The sequence below is a fragment of the Salvelinus namaycush genome, chromosome 20 (genome assembly GCF_016432855.1).
Source record: "Salvelinus namaycush isolate Seneca chromosome 20, SaNama_1.0, whole genome shotgun sequence".
NCBI classification, from domain to species: Eukaryota; Metazoa; Chordata; class Actinopteri; order Salmoniformes; family Salmonidae; genus Salvelinus; species Salvelinus namaycush.
In genome coordinates this window covers 42,352,434-42,370,452 of record NC_052326.1, presented here as the reverse complement: position 1 = coordinate 42,370,452, position 18,019 = coordinate 42,352,434, and the positions used below count along the sequence as shown (strand labels likewise).

The 18,019-nt window shown below is 42.7% G+C and overlaps 1 protein-coding gene across 18 annotated transcripts in view; it reads right to left on the bottom strand.

The window, feature by feature from the left end:
• The window catches only part of cast (calpastatin), a 57,168-nt gene extending 39,535 nt beyond the window's left edge, over window positions 1-17,633 (bottom strand). For 16 of the 18 annotated variants that reach the window (XM_039016339.1, XM_039016343.1, XM_039016353.1 and 13 more), the window contains exon 1: window positions 17,500-17,633. In XM_039016339.1, coding sequence (XP_038872267.1) covers window positions 17,500-17,574 — 75 coding nt within the window. In that variant the 5' untranslated portion in view covers window positions 17,575-17,633. Of the gene's footprint in view, window positions 1-4,757; window positions 4,880-17,499 lie in introns of those variants that run through there. The other 2 variants (XM_039016340.1, XM_039016357.1) reach the window with 1 other exon arrangement.
• Window positions 17,634-18,019: the final 386 nt, after the last annotated feature.

Below are 18,019 nucleotides of genomic sequence, written 5' to 3'. Positions count from 1 at the left end.
GAATGGCCGATTAATTAGGGACGATTTCAAGTTTTCATAACAATCAGAAATCGGTATTTTTGGGCGACGATTTGACGATTTTTTTTATTTTTATATATACCTTTATTTAACTAGGCAAGTCAGTTAAGAACACATTCTTATTTTCAAGGACGGCCTAGGAACGGTGGGTTAACTGCCTGTTCAGGGGCAGAACGACAGATTCTCACCTTGTCAGCTCGGGGGATCCAATCTTGCAACCTTACAGTTAACTAGTCCAACGCAATAACGACCTGCCTCTCTCTCTTTGCACTCCACAAGAAGACTGCCTGTTACACGAATGCAGTAAGCCAAGGTAAGTTGCTAGCTAGCATTAAACTTATCTTATAAAAAACAATCAATCATAATCACTAGTTAATTACACATGGTTGATGATATTACTAGATATTATCTAGCGTGTCCTGCGTTACATATAATCTGACTGAGCATACAAGTATCTAAGTATCTGACTGAGCGGTGGTAGGCAGAAGCAGGCGCGTAAACATTCATTCAAACAGCACTTTTGTGCGTTTTGTCAGCAGCTCTTCGTTGTGCGTCAAGCATTGCGCTGTTTATGACTTCAAGCCTATCAACTCCCGAGATGAGGCTGGTGTAACCGAAGTGAAATGGCTAGCTAGTTAGCGCGCGCTAATAGCGTTTCAAACGTCACTCGCTCTGAGCCTTCTAGTAGGTGTTCCCCTTGCTCTGCATGGGTAACGCTGCTTCGATGGTGGCTGTTGTCGTTGTGTTGCTGGTTTGAGCCCAGGGAGGAGCGAGGAGAGGGACGGAAGCTATACTGTTACACTGGCAATACTAAAGTGCCTATAAGAACATCTAATAGTCAAAGGTTAATGAAATACAAATGGTATAGAGGGAAATAGTCCTATAATTCCTATAATAACTACAACCTAAAACTTCTTACCTGGGAATATTGAAGACTCGTGTTAAAAGGAACCACCAGCTTTCACATGTTCTGAGCAAGGAACTCAAACGTTAGCTTTCTTACATAGCACATATTGCACTTTTACTTTCTTCTCCAACACTTTGTTTTTGCATTATTTAAACCAAATTGAACATGTTTCATTATTTACTTGAGGCTAAATTGATTTTATTGATGTATTATATTAAGTTAAAATAAGTGTTCATTCAGTATTGTTGTAATTGTCATTATTACAAATACATTTTTTTTTTTTTTAATCGGACGATTAATCGGTATCGGCTTTTTTGGTCCTCCAATAATCGGTATCGGTATCGGCGTTGAAAAATCATAATCGGTCGACCTCTAGTTCCAACCACCCATCCTCCCCAATTCTGGTGCCACCGGCCACCTGTGATCGAATTATAGACAAGTTTACTAACAAATAGTCTACCAAATGTCGGAAATTATGAGCAGAAACATAGTCTTATCTAAATTAGGCTTAAAAAAGAAATAATCCCACACCCCCTGTCAAAAAATTGTTCCGGCATCTGACTGTACAGCTCATTTTCTATTTTAGCGGACCTCAAATTTTCACTTTAAATCACATGTAGTCGGGCGATTGCTGAAGGGTGATTAGCAATTGCGGGCGGGTGCGGGTGAACGAACAGATGAACAAGTACACACACACACACACATACACACACACAGTAGTGAACCGCAGTGTAAAGCTAAGGGTTATAGTTACGGTGGATAGCAACCAGTGAACAACAAGCATACAGTTCCAGCTGATAACTAGACACCAATATCAGCGTGACAGTGACACTGCTTCTGGGAAGCCAGGGAGCTACCGGCACCCGCAACCAAAAAGTGACCATGGGCCAAAATAGACATGGGGCTGTGTTAAGGGCCAGTTACCCTGAAACCAGTTTAAACCGTTGCCTATCTATACGCACGTACACACACACACACACCCCTCCATTCAAAACAATGTCAGAGTCATAGCCACACCCGAGGAGAGTGTATATGAAATGGTGGCACAGAAACGTCAGAGCAACGTTTAAGAGGGCACCGCTGCTGAATACAGGGGCAGCCAGCATGACATAAGAGCCAATGAGCTGCTCAGGAGCCAATGGGCTGCTGAGAGTAATATTAGGGCCGGGACGATACCAGTAGAGATACTCGTTAGTATCATGGCAAGGAAACAAAACACGAAGTGGATTTAACATCCTTAGGAAAACAGCCCTAATGTTGGAAACAATCATCATTATCTTGTCATCCAGTCACATTGAATTATTTTCCAAGCTATAGCACACAATGTTTTATATACAGCAGGTTATTAAAGCAGCAAAGAATGTGATCTGCTTCGTGTTTTCATTTTTGCCATGGAAAAACTATTGCGATACTGGTGTTGTCCTGGCCCTAGTTAATAATATAGTCACGTCAGTCTGTAACTGGTAGGAAATAGGGTTGTTCCATAGAGATAGTTATAGGACGTAACATTGTATTGGTCCCATTATGGCGTGTGTGAGAGCCTGGGCAGCGACATTGAGGCCATCTCCATTTTAAAGTAGTACATTTTCTTCTACTTCTATGGTCTTGGTAAACAAACTGAAAGGGTGCATACTGCCACCTGGTGTGTAGTCATAAGTCAAATGTTTGCAACGGAAACTATTTACTCAAAACTGAAAATATTTGTGAACCATTTCAGGAAGCTAGGCATATGTCGCACATCACTACTTCACAGGAGAGGCATTTTTGGGCAGAAATGTCTTCTCTGAACTTTCACTTTCAACTTGTATTTAATCTGTAAATACGAATACAATTGTTAAATTACGAGCCTAGTTGGTTTAGCCACAGAAAAAGTCAGGAACCTTCCCGCTAGCCATGATTGGCTGAGATAATGGATGAGCTGGACATCCAGGGAGCTGAGTTTGGATTGGTCTGCCATGTAGCATGCTTTTGTCAATAATGTGAGCTGCTCAGTATGTATTGATAATCCTTTCTACCACAGCTTTTTTGAAAGATATAACGTTAGCCATCTAGAACTACAAAAGGTTTTACTACTTTTCTCAACTACATTGATGCCCTGAATTTAGCAGGTGCTATCGACACAACAAATCAGTTGGAAAAAGTTGTGATGGGCTACTTTCTGCACAAGCCACGGTCAGTGTGAACCGGTGTGAATTGACACAATGCTTTCCAAATAAGCTGTAGCTAGAAACAATAAGCGCAGCGGTCTAAGGCACTGCATCTCAGTGCAAGAAGCGTCACTACAGTCCCTGGTACGAAACCAGGCTGTATCTCATCCGGCCGTGTTTGGGAGTCCCATAGGGCGGCCCACAATTGGCCCAGCGTCGTCCGGGGTAGGACATCATTGTAAATAAGAATTTGTTCTTAACTGACTTCCCTAGTTAAATAAAGGTTACATTTACAATTCCAAAGCAGTTGGCTAACCTGGGCACAATGTACGTCATTACTTTGAAATTGACCCAAAACCTAATCACAACATGGCTAGCTGCTACAGTGATTTCAAAGGAGTTGGCTAACCAGCGTAGGCTACAAAGTCCTGGCCTAGCTAAACTATTTAGGGACAATGATGTCTTGTTGTGTCATATACTAGTTTGGTTGGTGTTATAGCTACGCTAATGTAAATAGTGGAGTAAATTGGAAAATAGACATCAATGGCTAGAATGCACTCCTATGGTCACATGCATTCAACATGAGAGAGCTCATGACATGGCCCATGACTACCTGGACGTATGCTTTGTCTTGCAAAGATGTCATTCAGTAATATTTGACTCTGTCAAACACAGCATACTTTCTGGTGTGGGTATAATTTGTGTTACGTTCCAACAAGAATGTTCCAAAAAACTTCGTAAATAACAAGTATGCCAACAAACAACGCATACAAAAGTAGCATGATCAATTCACCTAGCTAACTAGCTGCCGAATAGGCATCAACTCACCACGTTGCTTATTCTTAATGTTTGTCCATAGGCTACCAGAGTGAGGACAGACAATTTTCGGAATAAACGTGGTGAGTGAAAACTTAACAAAATTGCCCATTCCCTACCCGGTATTTTATTCTGCCGCTATACAACTTTGTATGCGTTGTTTGTTGGCAACCTTGTTATTTACGAAGTTTTTGGAACAGATTCCGGTTAGAACGTTTCACAGATTATAACCACCCTACTTCCTGTTGTCATAAGCATAATTAATATTAATATTATTATTCACAATGGATCGTCTCGTACTTCAAAATGTCACTTCAGCAATAAGGTAACTGGCTCAGTCAGAATTTGTGTGTGTGTGTGTAAATAAAATTATGCTCGCTCTTAGTTTCAAAGGCTCCAGTTGTCTGCCCTGTCTGAATTTCTGTGAATGTTGAGAATATTTTTGAGTGTAAATGTGTAAATAAAATCTCACTAACAGATCACAATATGTACACCTTCAGTAGCACTCTGATGACAGCAAGTCTGCTAGAGTTTAATTGAATGACTAAACAATTTGCCTCCAAGCAATGCATATCCATCTCTGTATTTTCCCCTAGGTCACGTCCAGCTGTATTGAGCTCTTTGCCAAGTTTCTTCGATAACATGTAAAGGACATGTACAGATCAGAAGCCCATGGTCTCGTCTGAGTGATTTAAGTAACATATGTGGTGGATATGTCTGCTCATGAAAGATAAAACAGAACGTCACTCATCAGAAGTGTCTGACACTTCGGTGATATTACAAACCCTCAAACTAAATCGATAGGGCTGGCACCAAGAGAGAAAACTACAACACACACACACACTGAAAAACTGTGTTTAGGTACATACCATAGATTTGAGTGTATCCTGTATTTATCTGGGTAATCCCAAACTGTCCCGAGGCCAGGTTAATTTAGATTCACTTTGGATGAAGTATACGACTGACACACAAAACAGGTCAATTCTGTTCAATCCCCACCCCCTTTTCCAACAAGGAAGTGACGCAGCCTGGAAGTGACGCAGCCTGGACCTGATTGGTCGAAAGAGGACACTGCCCTCCTTTCACAAGGGTAGCCAGGAAAAACAAGCAAGACCCGTCAGTTTCCATTTGTAAGGGAAAGTTTGGGCTGGGTATTCTGACTGGGTGTTAGTGCTGATATGGCGGTAGGCGCGGCAGCACAAAAATACAGATACAACAGCCTACATGTAGAAACAAGTAATGAGGTCACTTCCAGGTAAAAGGTCCCATGAGCAGCAACGTGAGGTTCATGGGAGCATGTCAAATTGGGTGTCAAATGAGAGCTAAGAGTCTATTTATTTATTTATAATTAAGGCATATATATTGTAATGAAACAGCAGGGAGCAGGTCTCGAACCCTCGACCTTCTAGCCCGAGGTCCGGCGCGCTATCGACTGTACCGCAAAAGCATGCTCGTGCGGCAGATTCGATTTCCGCGCTTATAAACCCAGGGTTGTTACACTATATATATATATATATATATAGGAAAATTATATATATAGGATATATATATAGGAAAATTGTTTATATATATATATATATATATATATATATATATATATATATATATATATAAACAATTTTCCTTCCTAAAAATAAGGAACAGCAAAGGCTTTGATTTTGGGTCAGATTTAAAAGGTTTGAGTACACGATAAGGTACTGTGTTGTACTGAACTATGCTCTACTTTACTGTATTGTACTGTACTGAACTCTAATCTACTTAACTGTTATGTGCTGTGCTGTATTCTACTGTGCTGTACTTTGATGTCCAAACTTGTGAAACTTGGTTACGATTTGGTCCGGTCCGGACCAACCAAATTTGGTCTTGTTTGGAACAGAGTTCATTAAAATAATAGCCAGTGTTTAGAATAATACTGAAATATGCACAAAGTAGGATATTGCATATTTACACCTTTGTGTACCTATTTAGGATACATCACCATGAAGAGAATGACATTCATATCCATACTTATGCATTTCTGCGTAGTACAGATCAAGGACCCATGATGTCATTTCGTTACAGCAATTCTGTTACCGGGTGTAAATCCAATTCACTTACTGTAGTTCAATGACTAATATATATTTTTTCAAAGTCCATTTGTCATGTCATAGCTGACACCATTCTATCTGCAGACATCGTTGAATCTTAGTTCGGAGCAGATATTTACGTTTTTGGAAAACGTGGACACAAAAAAACTGAGGGAGATTTGAACGAAATTCTGTTACCAAACTTTGCACCTAAACACTTATTCCAGTAAATGTGCTTTTGTAAAATGTTCTGTGTATTGTTAAAAGTAGTCATTGTGTGTTGAGTTGTATGCTTTGTTAAACTTTGAAATCAATGTTTTTTGTTTGGTATACATTTTAAAGTGAAACATCTGAACCGTTACTGTGGAATTGCCCATGATGATAAAGTAATAAAATATTATATGCTATTTAGCTTACGCTTTTATCCACAGCAGACTTACATGCATACATATTTCATATAGGTTGCCTAAGCAGGAACTGAACCGACGACCCTGGTGTTGCCAGGCCATGCTCTACCAACTAAGCTACAGAGGACCAAATCCTATGTGGAGTGAAGGTAATCGACATGTAATTGATGGTAATAGAGATTGGTGTAGCCAAAGCAGTCTGGGCGGAGGTGGTTTACTGCAAGGTCTGTCTGTCTGGCAGCAGTAGGGTGTGTCTGATACACTCACTGCTTAGGAATCTGAACTGCAGTGACTAAAAAACAGTGAGAGCGAGAAAAGTGGGAGAAAGTGAGAGAACATGATGAGGGAGAAAAGAGAGGCATATAAATACAGACAAAGATATAAAGAACGAGACAAAATGAGAGAGAGGGAGCGTCGTATGCAGCCTCTAGCACAAACTGCACCCTTTTTACAGAGGAGCAATAGTTGGGGGGAGAGAGAAAGAGCAGAGCTAAGCGTATGCTAAGGAAAAGAGGGAGGAGGGAGGAAGGGGAAAGAGAGCAAGGGAACTGGAGGGGGGGATGAGGGAGAGGAAATTATAGAAAATAATGGAGACCCAAACACAAGCACAGCGAACGCTGTCTCTCTATGCAAAACAATTGTCAAAGACCTTGTTGTAGCTACTATGAAAACACACAGGAAAATGTAGCGATGGGATATTAGCCAAGCCTTATGTAAGCGCGTGGAACAACATGTTTACACACTACCAGGTCATATGAGCTTTGATTTAATTGATTAATAAACAGTTTACTACTTCCATATTGCAAAACTTGTTTGCTTGACTCCTCAGATAGAAGACAACTTCTTAAACAATGTATTTTCTAAGATGAGGAACCACTATATGTAAAAGTGTTAAACTGAGTAGAGCCTGTCTAGCAGGGTGGCTCTCCCTAGTGTCCAGACACAGTATGGCACCTGGGCAAAATGAGTATAAATTATTGTAAACTACAGATATGAGTGTGTTTTAAAGTGAACAAATTCTACTTCATTCTAAGGGGAAATCCTCAGAACCGTTGTAGTGTGACACCCCTTCAATGCACCTTATCCCTTCAAGCTTAATTTGTGATTGTTACTTTGTATCTGTGAAGGTGTTTTAATGACAATTATACAACGGGTGGGTCTAATCCTAAATGCTGATTGGTTAAAACCACATTCCAGACAGAGTCTATTCCACAAGTTACCACCAGCTAAAAAAAATCTATATTGTTAAAATGCCTATTTACTCTGTTCCATCTGACCAATATATCCTCCAAACACCAGCTTCTCGGGCATTTTCACTTAAAGATATAATCTAAAGTACAATACATGGAATGTTCTCAGCCAACGTTTGTTGACAATGAAGCATGGAAGATAGAAAGGGCTAGATGAAAATGGACAGATCAGGCAGAACTTGTTTTGGGTGGTCCACGTTGCTCTGGGAGGTTTTATGATGACGCAGCTACAGACAGGGGAGCTAATGAAAGGTTCCACCCAAGTAAAGCTCACACCCTGGTGAGTTGTTTGCTGTTGCCATGCCTTTCACTTGTTTTATGTAATAACATCATGTAATAATGTAATATCTATGCAGTGTTCCCCAGACGTTTGTCCTGGATCTGAAGGCTCTGCATTGTGTCTATAGTCCTCCAACCGGATTGGATCTAAAAAAAACTTCCTTAAAAGGAAAACCGAACGAACCACCGCTGCCCTTAGCATTTATTTGTGTTTTATTTGTGTTGAGGGATCTGAGGAAAAATCGCCTCCATCTTTATCTTCCCTACTGACTCTAGCGTTGTACACAGTCCGTGCGTTTCCACTAGTGTGTGTGCATGCGTGCATGTGTGTAGGCGTGGCATGCTTACACTGGGGTGGAACAACTCGGGTGGGAACGACTCACTCGGTAACTCTTGGTAACCTTTGGGCGCTTTCTTAAAGCATTGACAGCAGTCAAAAGCAGGCTGTTGCAGTCAAGGGAGAAACAAAAAGTTGCTGGTTAGTTGTATTCTAACAGCAAGGCTCACAACATGGCAGTGGTAATATGCTTCCATTGTTTCTAAGAGTTTTTTGTTAGAATGTCAAAATAAACTCTTCTCTAAACTTCATATTATCCTTACACACTCACAAACGGGAAATCACAATGGTTGGCGAGAGAGATTTCTTATTTGAATCTGTCATAGCTTGTAAATCTCGCAAGAAAGTTTGCTCCGTTTCAGTCACATCCACATGGGTCGAGCAAACCCCCTAGTTATTGGTAGACAATTGTGCCTCTCATTGACTGTGTTCGAGAGCATAAAATTCATGATGGATACATGAGTCAGTCTGCAGTCGACCTCGACCTCGATCACGGCCATTATGTAGGCGATGGATGCAAGGTGCTGTTGATGAGGAACAATTGCAGAAACTTGCAGCAAACATCAAAAACTGTTTCAGTCACATCCACATGGGTCGAGCAAACCCCCTAGTTATTGGTAGACAATTGTGCCTCTCATTGACTGTGTTCGAGAGCATAAAATTCATGATGGATACATGAGTCAGTCTGCAGTCGACCTCGACCTCGATCACGGCCATTATGTAGGCGATGGATGCAAGGTGCTGTTGATGAGGAACAATTGCAGAAACTTGCAGCAAACATCAAAAACTGCATGACCCTCGATCATGTGGTTCTTGTAACGCTCATGCAGATGTAGTTCGATAACTTTTATCCCCATAATGCAACACACATTGAAAGTTGCTGATTAGCGACTGCCCAATATTGATGCTCTCCAATGCACCCCTTATCTCTGTTGACAACTGAGTGGTTAGCCAAAGCATGGCCCACCCATCCCAGGGTAGTAGACAAATCAGATTACTTGGCCTGCATGAGGAACAAATCAGTGCAGGTGAGAGGGTCCAGTCGATAAGGTTTTGTTTCTAGGGAGACACTAGGCAGAGTGAACTCAGCAACGTTATACCCTAGCATAACAATCATGGGCTGGAACAAAGCACAGTCAATGAGGGTCTAAACACAGAATAAAATACAACAAAACAGAATAAAATACAACAAAACACAGAATAAAATACAACATATGTATAATATATCTAATATATGTATCTCTACAGGTCAAAATGTGTGTTTTATTTGGAACAAAGGGATGAGCCTTCTTCTCATAGAGAAAACTGGAAGTTACTCAATCTGTTCAGGAGACCAGCCTTGTTCAACAATAGATACAAGCTGTCCTATATCCCTCTCCTACAGTACAGAGTACAGCCAGTCAGACCACTATATGTGGCTCATGTACGTGCAACACCATAAATAACAATAAGTATGTTGCCTGTCAGGTAGTGCCACCCTAAATACACACAAAGAATCCCAATTTCACGATGGACACACATATACTTTCAAACACATAAGTACACATAAGTATACTTTTTATATTTTGTATTGAATAATAACACAAAATACACACATGTAAACACACAAATGTGTGTTGGGGTGGCAGATTAGAGTGTTGGGCTAGAGTGTTGGGCCAGTAACCGAAAGGTTGCTACATTGAATCCCTGAGCTGACAAGGTACAAATCTGTTGTTCTGCCCCTGAACAAAGCAGTAAACCCACTGTTTGTAGGCCATCATTGTAAATAAGAATTTGTTCTTAACTGACTTGCCTAGTTAAATAAAGGTTAAACATTTTTACACACACTAGTCAGTCTTCACATGTTGCCACAGCTGTAGAGTCATTTATCTCTGATAAGTAAATAAAACACAGATGTGTAGTTCTGTCATGCAGGTGAATACTCAAAAGTCAATTGTCTTGAAAAATCCCCTTCTGTTGAACATGCATTGACTGATATGACAGCAGACTGACTGGCTACATAAGTGTCAATGTCTCTCTCTCTACGTCTGTCTCTCTTTCTGTCTGTCTGTCTGTCCCTCTCTATGTATGTATGTATGTATGTATGTATGTATGTATGTATGCATGTATGCATGTATGCATGTATGTAAGTGTCGTGTCTTTGGAATCATTAAATTGAAGACCGTTATTTTTATCAAATCAATTCTCTGTAACTATCATTACGTGATTAAACTAATCATGTATATGTAATTAAGTAGGAAGTCGGGGCACCAAGGAAAATCTTCAGATTACAAAGTTATAATTTTCTTAATATAACTTTTCAGATATTTTAATATCTGATCAATTAGTCTTCTAATTAATGAATTATTCCATTTCATTCCAAACGTCGTAAATTGTTGGTTATTGTCATGCCCTGGCCATAGAGAGGCTTTTATTCTCTATTTTGGTTAGGCCAGGGTATGACTAGGGTGCCCATTCTAGTTTCTTTATTTCTATGTTGTGTATTTCTTTGTGTTTGGTTCTCAATCAGAGGCAGCTGTCTATCATTGTCTCTGATTGAGAACCATACTTAGGTAGCCCTTTTTCCACCTGTCTTTGTGGGAAGTTGACTTTGTTTAGGGCACATAGCCTTTGAGCTTCACGGTTTGTTTTTGTAGTGTTTATTGTTTTTGTTCGGCGGCATTTTGAGTAAATAAAGAAAATGTACGCTGACCCCGCTGCACCTTGGTCCTCTTCTGTTAACGGCCGTGACAGAACTTCCCACCACAAACGGACCAAGCAGCGTGGTAAAAAGGAGGAATGGACATGGGAGGACATCCTGAACGGCAAGGGATCCTGGACATGGGAGGAGATCCTGGCCGGAAGGGATCGCCTTCCATGGGAACAGGTGGAAGCATTAAGGAAGGCGGAGGCAGCGACGAAAGCAGAGCGGCAGCGTTACAAGGGAACGCGGTTGGCAAGGAAGCCCGAGAGGCAGCCCGCCCAAAAAATTGGGGGGGAGGAACACGGGGAGTGTGGCTGAGTCAGGTTGGAGACCTGAGCCAACTCCCCGTGCTTACAGTGGCGAGCGTCGTACTGGTCAGGCACCGTGTTATGCGGTGGAACGCACGGTGTCTCCAGTACGCGTGCATAGCCCGGTGCGCTACATTCCAGCTCCCCGCATCTACCGGGCTAGGGTGAGCATCCAGCCAGGAAGGGTTGTGCCAGCCCTGCTCTCCAGACCTCCAGTGCGTCTCCTCGGCCCAGGATATCCTGCGCCGGCTCTGCGCACTGTGTCTCCGGTGCGTCTGCACAGCCCAGTGCGTCCTGTGCCCCGCATTTGCAGTGCGAAAGTAACCATCCAGCCAGGACGGGTTGTGCAGGCTCCTAGCTCGAGACCTCCAGTGCGCCTCCACGGCCCAGTGTATCCGGTGCCTCTGCCTAGGACAGGGCCTCCTGTATGTCTCTCCAGCCTGGTAAGTCCTGTGCCTGCGCCTAGAATTAATCCTCCTGTGTGTCTCCCCAGCCTGGTGAGCCCTGTGGCAGCTCCATGTACCAGACTGCCCATACGTCTCCTCCCTCCAGTGATGATCCATGGCACGAAGCCTCCAGTGATGATCCATGGCACGAAGCCTCCAGTGATGATCCATGGCACGACGCCTCCAGTGATGATCCATGGCACGAAGCCTCCAGTGATGATCCATGGCACAAAGCCTCCAGTGATGATCCATGGCACAAAGCCTCCAGTGATGATCCATGGCACGAAGCCTCCAGTGATGATCCATGGCGATGATCCATGGCACGAAGCCTCCAGTGATGATCCATGGCAAGAAGCCTCCAGTGATGATCCATGGCACGAAGCCTCTAGTGAGGAGTCATGGCACGAAACCTCCAGCGAAGGCCTCCAGTCCGGAGCCTCCAGCGACGTTCCCCAGTCCGGAGCCTCCAGCGACGTTCCCCAGTCCGGAGCCTCCAGCAACGTTCTCCAGTCCGGAGCCTCCAGCGACGGCCTCCAGTCCGGAGCCTCCAGCGACGTTCTCCAGTCCAGAGCCTCCAGCGACGGCCTCCAGTCCGGAGCCTCCAGCGACAGTCTCCAGTCCGGGGCTCGCAACTAGGGTGCCCAGTCCGGGGCCCGCAACTAGGGTGCCCAGTCCGGGGCCCGCAACGAGGGTGCCCAGTCCGGGGCCAGCTACAAGGGTGCCCAGTCCGGGGCCGGCTACGAGGGTGCCCAGTCCGGGGTCGGTGGCAAGGGTCCCCGCACCAGAGGCCCTACCAAAGTGGGGGGAGCCAGAGGCGGAGGGGGGTCTACGTCCCGCACCAGAGCCGCCGCTGTAAGGAAGCCCACCCGGACCCTTCCCTTTAGAGTCAGGTTTTGCGGCCGGAGTCCGCACCTTTGGGGGGGGGGGGGGGGGGGGGGGGTACTGTCACGCCCTGGCCATAGAGAGGCTTTTATTCTCTATTTTGGTTAGGCCAGGGTGTGACTAGGGTGGGCATTCTAGTTTCTTTATTTGGCCGGGTGTGGTTGTCAATCAGAGGCAGCTGTCTATCGTTGTCTCTGATTGAGAACCATACTTAGGTATCCCTTTTTCCACCTGTCTTTGTAGGAAGTTGACTTTGTTTAGGGCACATAGCCTTTGAGCTTCATGGTTTGTTTTTGTAGTGTTTATTGTTTTTGTTTGACGTCATTTTGATTAAATAAAGAAAATGTACGCTGACCACGCTGCACCTTGGTCCTCTTCTGTTAACGGCCGTGACAGTTATCTGCACGAACCCAGCCTTTACTATGAATCATCCATACATCAATTGTCTTAATAATGTACTTACTAACTAAATAATCACAGAAATGCATGCATAAACAAACAAACAGTAGATATGGTTACAAGGAAATGATAGGGAAGGTTCCCCAGTGGGCTCAGCCGATATGGCAGCTTGGTGGACAAAGGGAAGTGGGTATGGACTGAGAAGGGCGGGAATTACAAGAGTCACTACACAGTTAATAATTATTAATTGAAATGCTAATCCTTTGCACATGAACGTTCACTCATTCGGGAATAATTGCAATCAATATATATTTACGCTCAGTGTGTCGTCGTGATCTCTGTTGGAATCGTCCGTCTTTCTGTTGGAAAGTTCATCTGATCGTCTCTGCTCCCATGAAGTCTCTCGTGATTTCGATAGTCTCAGAGTTTAACCATTTCCAACCGTGTAGCCAATGCTCCACGTGGTTTGGTTAGGAATTCAACAACCATTACAACCTTAGCTTATACTGAGGTTTTTGGTGGTCTCTACTCAAACCTTCGCTCCCTCAGCTGACCGAGGGTATGCATGGTCTAAAGAGGATTTCTTCAGGTGGGGGTTTTATTTGGAACAGTAGAAAAGGGCTGTCCCATGAGCCAGATCATGGCTGTGCTCACGGGGGCGGGCCAATGACTTAGTTAAACTTAGAAGGGAATACAATTCTCTCACATTAATGGTTCAACATCACCATACATAATTTCACAAATAGTTTAATCTTTACTCATTCATTTTATACAATAATTAGATGCAAACCTCATAACGGAGGCTCCTGTATAAACAGAGTTATGGTAATGTGGCTGTATTGTCTCTCAATGAGGTCACAACATGAAACAAAATGGACCGGGTCGTAGCTGGCTTCTCCACCGACCGTTTACACATTCTCCAAAACATGGATATTGTTCAGTTCTCAAATTATGTGATGTAGAAGAAGTTCCTTTGTTCTACTGTGAAACTCTCTCTATATATACTGCCTGGCCGTGATGAGAGAGTCTCCTCTAGGAATTTACGACCTGAGATAACAGAACCTGGGTGTAGGGGGAAGAGAGAGGTGGTGAGAGAGAGGGGGATGGTACTCGCTATACTCATGACATATGTATGTATGTATGTATGTCTCTCTCTCTCTATGTCTGTCTGTCTGTCTGTCTGTCTGTGTGGCTGTCTTAATTTAATTCACGGTTAGCAGTGTGGTTAAATTTAAAATCAGGTTTTATAACTTTGTGGCTGTGCCAGCTAGTGACCACTCCACAGAGCTGCCTCCAGTACATGAGTAATTTCAATAAATGCCAACCTGCATTACCTCAACACTTTACAGGGTGTGTGATTACTCAGGACATTGCCTGTCCATTCCTGTTAAACTAAAATATATCTGGTACCAGCAAATAGAGCTGTCCTTTTGCCAAGATCACCTGTCAGTGGCAATGAAGGAAAGGAACAAGGGAAGGATGCGAAAGGAAGTTATCTTAGAGTATTGGGACAGAGCCAGGGTTTGCCTCAACCATAATAGATGGAAATAGACAGGAGAACAAACGAGCAAGCGAATAGTCAAATGCCATGTTGTTCAACGCCCTGGTAAACAGCACATTCTCAGGTAAGCCCAAAGGCTTGGAAACCCTCCCAGAGGTGCTTTTATACAACCAGAGCATGAGTGAGCCACTGAGCATGTCATTATTGGATCATCAGTCAGGCTCAAGCCAAACTGACAGTGAAACGAGAAATCTAATGGCTGGACTATCTTTCTGATGCACACAGAAACACATAGTACTGAATGTATTCAAAGGGAAATACAAAAACACACACACACACACCTCAGGATATCACAGACATATCCACATGCTGGAATACAGATCCCTCCCCTCTTTACAGCTCTGGTCAACACAACAGACACATCCACACATTAGAGCTCTGGTCAATACAACAGACACATTCCACACATTAGAGCTCTGGTCAATACAACAGACACATCCACACATTAGAGCTCTGGTCAATACCACAGACATCCACACATTAGAGCTCTGGTCAATACCACAGACATCCACACAGTAGAGCTCTGGTCAATACAACAGACACATCCACACATTGCCACAAAACGGGCCTTTACTTAACTGTATCTATAATAGGCCTTTACACTTTTGGTGTGGATATGTTCCTATATTCATTGTGTAACATGACTTGAGATCCATGTAAACAATACTGTGTCGATATATTATGACATATTCGATGTTAGAGACGCAACAGATTTAAATACATACAGCATATATTGTAAAAAGCATGTTTTGTACAGCTTAAAGTTATATAGTTACATGCTGAATGTGTGATTAGGAAATGTATTGGGTATGTATATGTGTATCACAGATACGTTTCCCCTGTGGCTGTTTCCTGTGTGTGTGATGAAAGCAGCAGATGATTCTGAGCCTGAATGTCAGAGTGCACAGTCAGTATGTTGACAACAGAAGCCTGGGAAAGTACCCCAACTCGCCCAAAGCAGAGCCAAGAATCCCCCCCAAAACACAAGAAACAGAGATAAAAGACTGGAGCCTACCCAGTCACAAGGGCAAATTTATAACACAAAACTGATACTTGTGTTATCATACAAATACTACCAGATACTACCAGAATACATGCACAAATACAAACATACCCAACTGTAACTCAAAAAACCAACAAAAAAAAACCAAGGGAACTATTATCAAAAACATGCCTGAACATATTCCACTTTTAGAATTATACACATGTAACAGGGTTGGTTATGTTTCCACTTCCCACTGCAGAAATATGTATTCAATGTTCATGTATTTCTATTGGTTAATGTGTCTATCGTCAGGTACAACACCTATTTAATGTTGCACCATGACAAATAAACAAACATTAAGGAATATAACATTAGCTGCTCATACTGGCCCTTAAGTCACAAGGTAAACCCATAATGCATGACCAGGTAATTTATTTATATATTTTTTTTACTTTTATTTAACTAGGCAAGTCAGTTAAGAGCAAATTCTTATTTGCAATGACGGCCTAGGAACGGTGGGTTAACTGCCTTGTTCAGGGGCAGAACAACAGATTTTTACCTTGTCAGCCTGGGGATTCGATCTAGCAACCTTCCGGTTACTAGTCCAACGCCCTAACCACTAGGCTACCTGCCACCCCAATAATAATAATAATGTATGACCAGGTAATAATGTATGTCCAGATAATAGTGTATGACCAGATAATAGTGTATGTCCAGATAATAGTGTATGTCCAGATAATAGTGTATGTCCAGATAATAGTGTATGACCAGATAATAGTGTATGACCAGATAATAGTGTATGACCAGATAATAGTGTATGACCAGATAATAGTGTATGTCCAGGTAATAGTGTATGACCAGATAATAGTGTATGTCCAGGTAATAATGTATGTCCAGATAACGGTGTATGGCCAGTTAATAATGTATGTCCAGATAATAATGTATGTCCAGATAATGGTGTATGGCCAGGTAATAATGTATGTCCAGATAATAATGTATGTCCAGATAATGGTGTATGACCAGGTAATAATGTATGATCAGGTAATAGTGTATGACCAGGTAATAATAATAATGATGGTAAAAATAGTTAAATATATTTGATTGGTTGATTGTATCATACCCTAACCAACACACACACACACATACACACACACACAACTTGGCAAATGAATAAACTACAGAGACTGACGCATTGACATAACTGGAAGCAACACACTTTGCTGGGCCATGTGAAGAGCACAGACCTTGTCTTCGCCTTGGTGCAATATCCTCTATCCATGACAACAGTACAGACTGTACTGTTCTTCTGTTTGCAGAGGTTGACAGACTTCAACTACCATGACTTTCAATGCTTCAGACATAGACACACTGACACAACTGGAAGCAACACATACTTTTGCTGGTGCTATGTGAAGAGCACAGCAAAGCTTTTGTCTTTGTCTCAGTTTAATATAATACAGACTGTTCTGTATTCCAACGCCACTTCTGTTCCCTCCTCCTCCTCCTCCTCCTCCTCCTCTAAGCTCGGGCAGGGTGTATTCATTACGTCTTGCAACGAAACCTTTTACCGTTTAAGAACCAAATGGAAGCAAATAGAGAAAACGTAACAAAACGGGGAGGGACTTACCCAAATGTATCCAATAGAAACTCTTGTTTTAGTTGCAAAACATTTTCCATTTGGAGTAAACTGTTTCTGTTGCAACAGAATTGGCATAATGAATACACCCCAGAGAAAGACGTCTGACTTGGATTAATGCCAGCAAAACTTTTTTTTCTGACTTGCCTTCCCTTATAAGCTCGCTACTAAACATACAAAACAATACACACACACACACACACACACTAAAGAGCTCTCATTCACAAATACAGACACGCATGCATCCATGGACACCTTTTCACAGACGCAAAGTTCTTTATGCATAAAACACACTCGCTCCAACTTGTGCTAACACACACAGACACACACTCCTCTCTAACCTGTGAGCAGAGTTGCATTATGAAAGCTCACCTGTTGTTCCACGGCCACATCCTGTAAGGCCTGATTGTCCCGAGTAGCTCGGATCCAGCTGAGTAACTGGCCCATGTTCACCGTCTGTCTGTGTGAGTGTATGTGTCTGACTGTTCCTACTCTGTACCTACTCTGTGAGCTGCAGCATGGTTCCCAGCCTTGATCAGGGAAGGGGAGGGAACAGGGAGAAGGGGCAGGGACAGGGAGCAGAACAGGGGTAAGGGGAAGGGGAGGGAACAGGGAGAAAAGGGGAGGGACAGGGAGCAGAGCAGGGGTAAAGGGAAGGCACACATAGCAGTCAGTAAGACCTGGGTTCAAATAATTTCAAATCCTTTTTCTATCCTTTTTTTTATAGCTTGCATGGCTTAAAGAACCAATGAAAAAAGTCAAAGACTGCAAACCATGCGCATCTGGCACTCAGGTAGACAAAAGTAAAACGCTCAAAAGTATTTAAAAGATGACAGATAGTACTTGAACCCAGGTCTGCATTCAGTAGAGCTTGAGCTATAAAGGGAAAGAC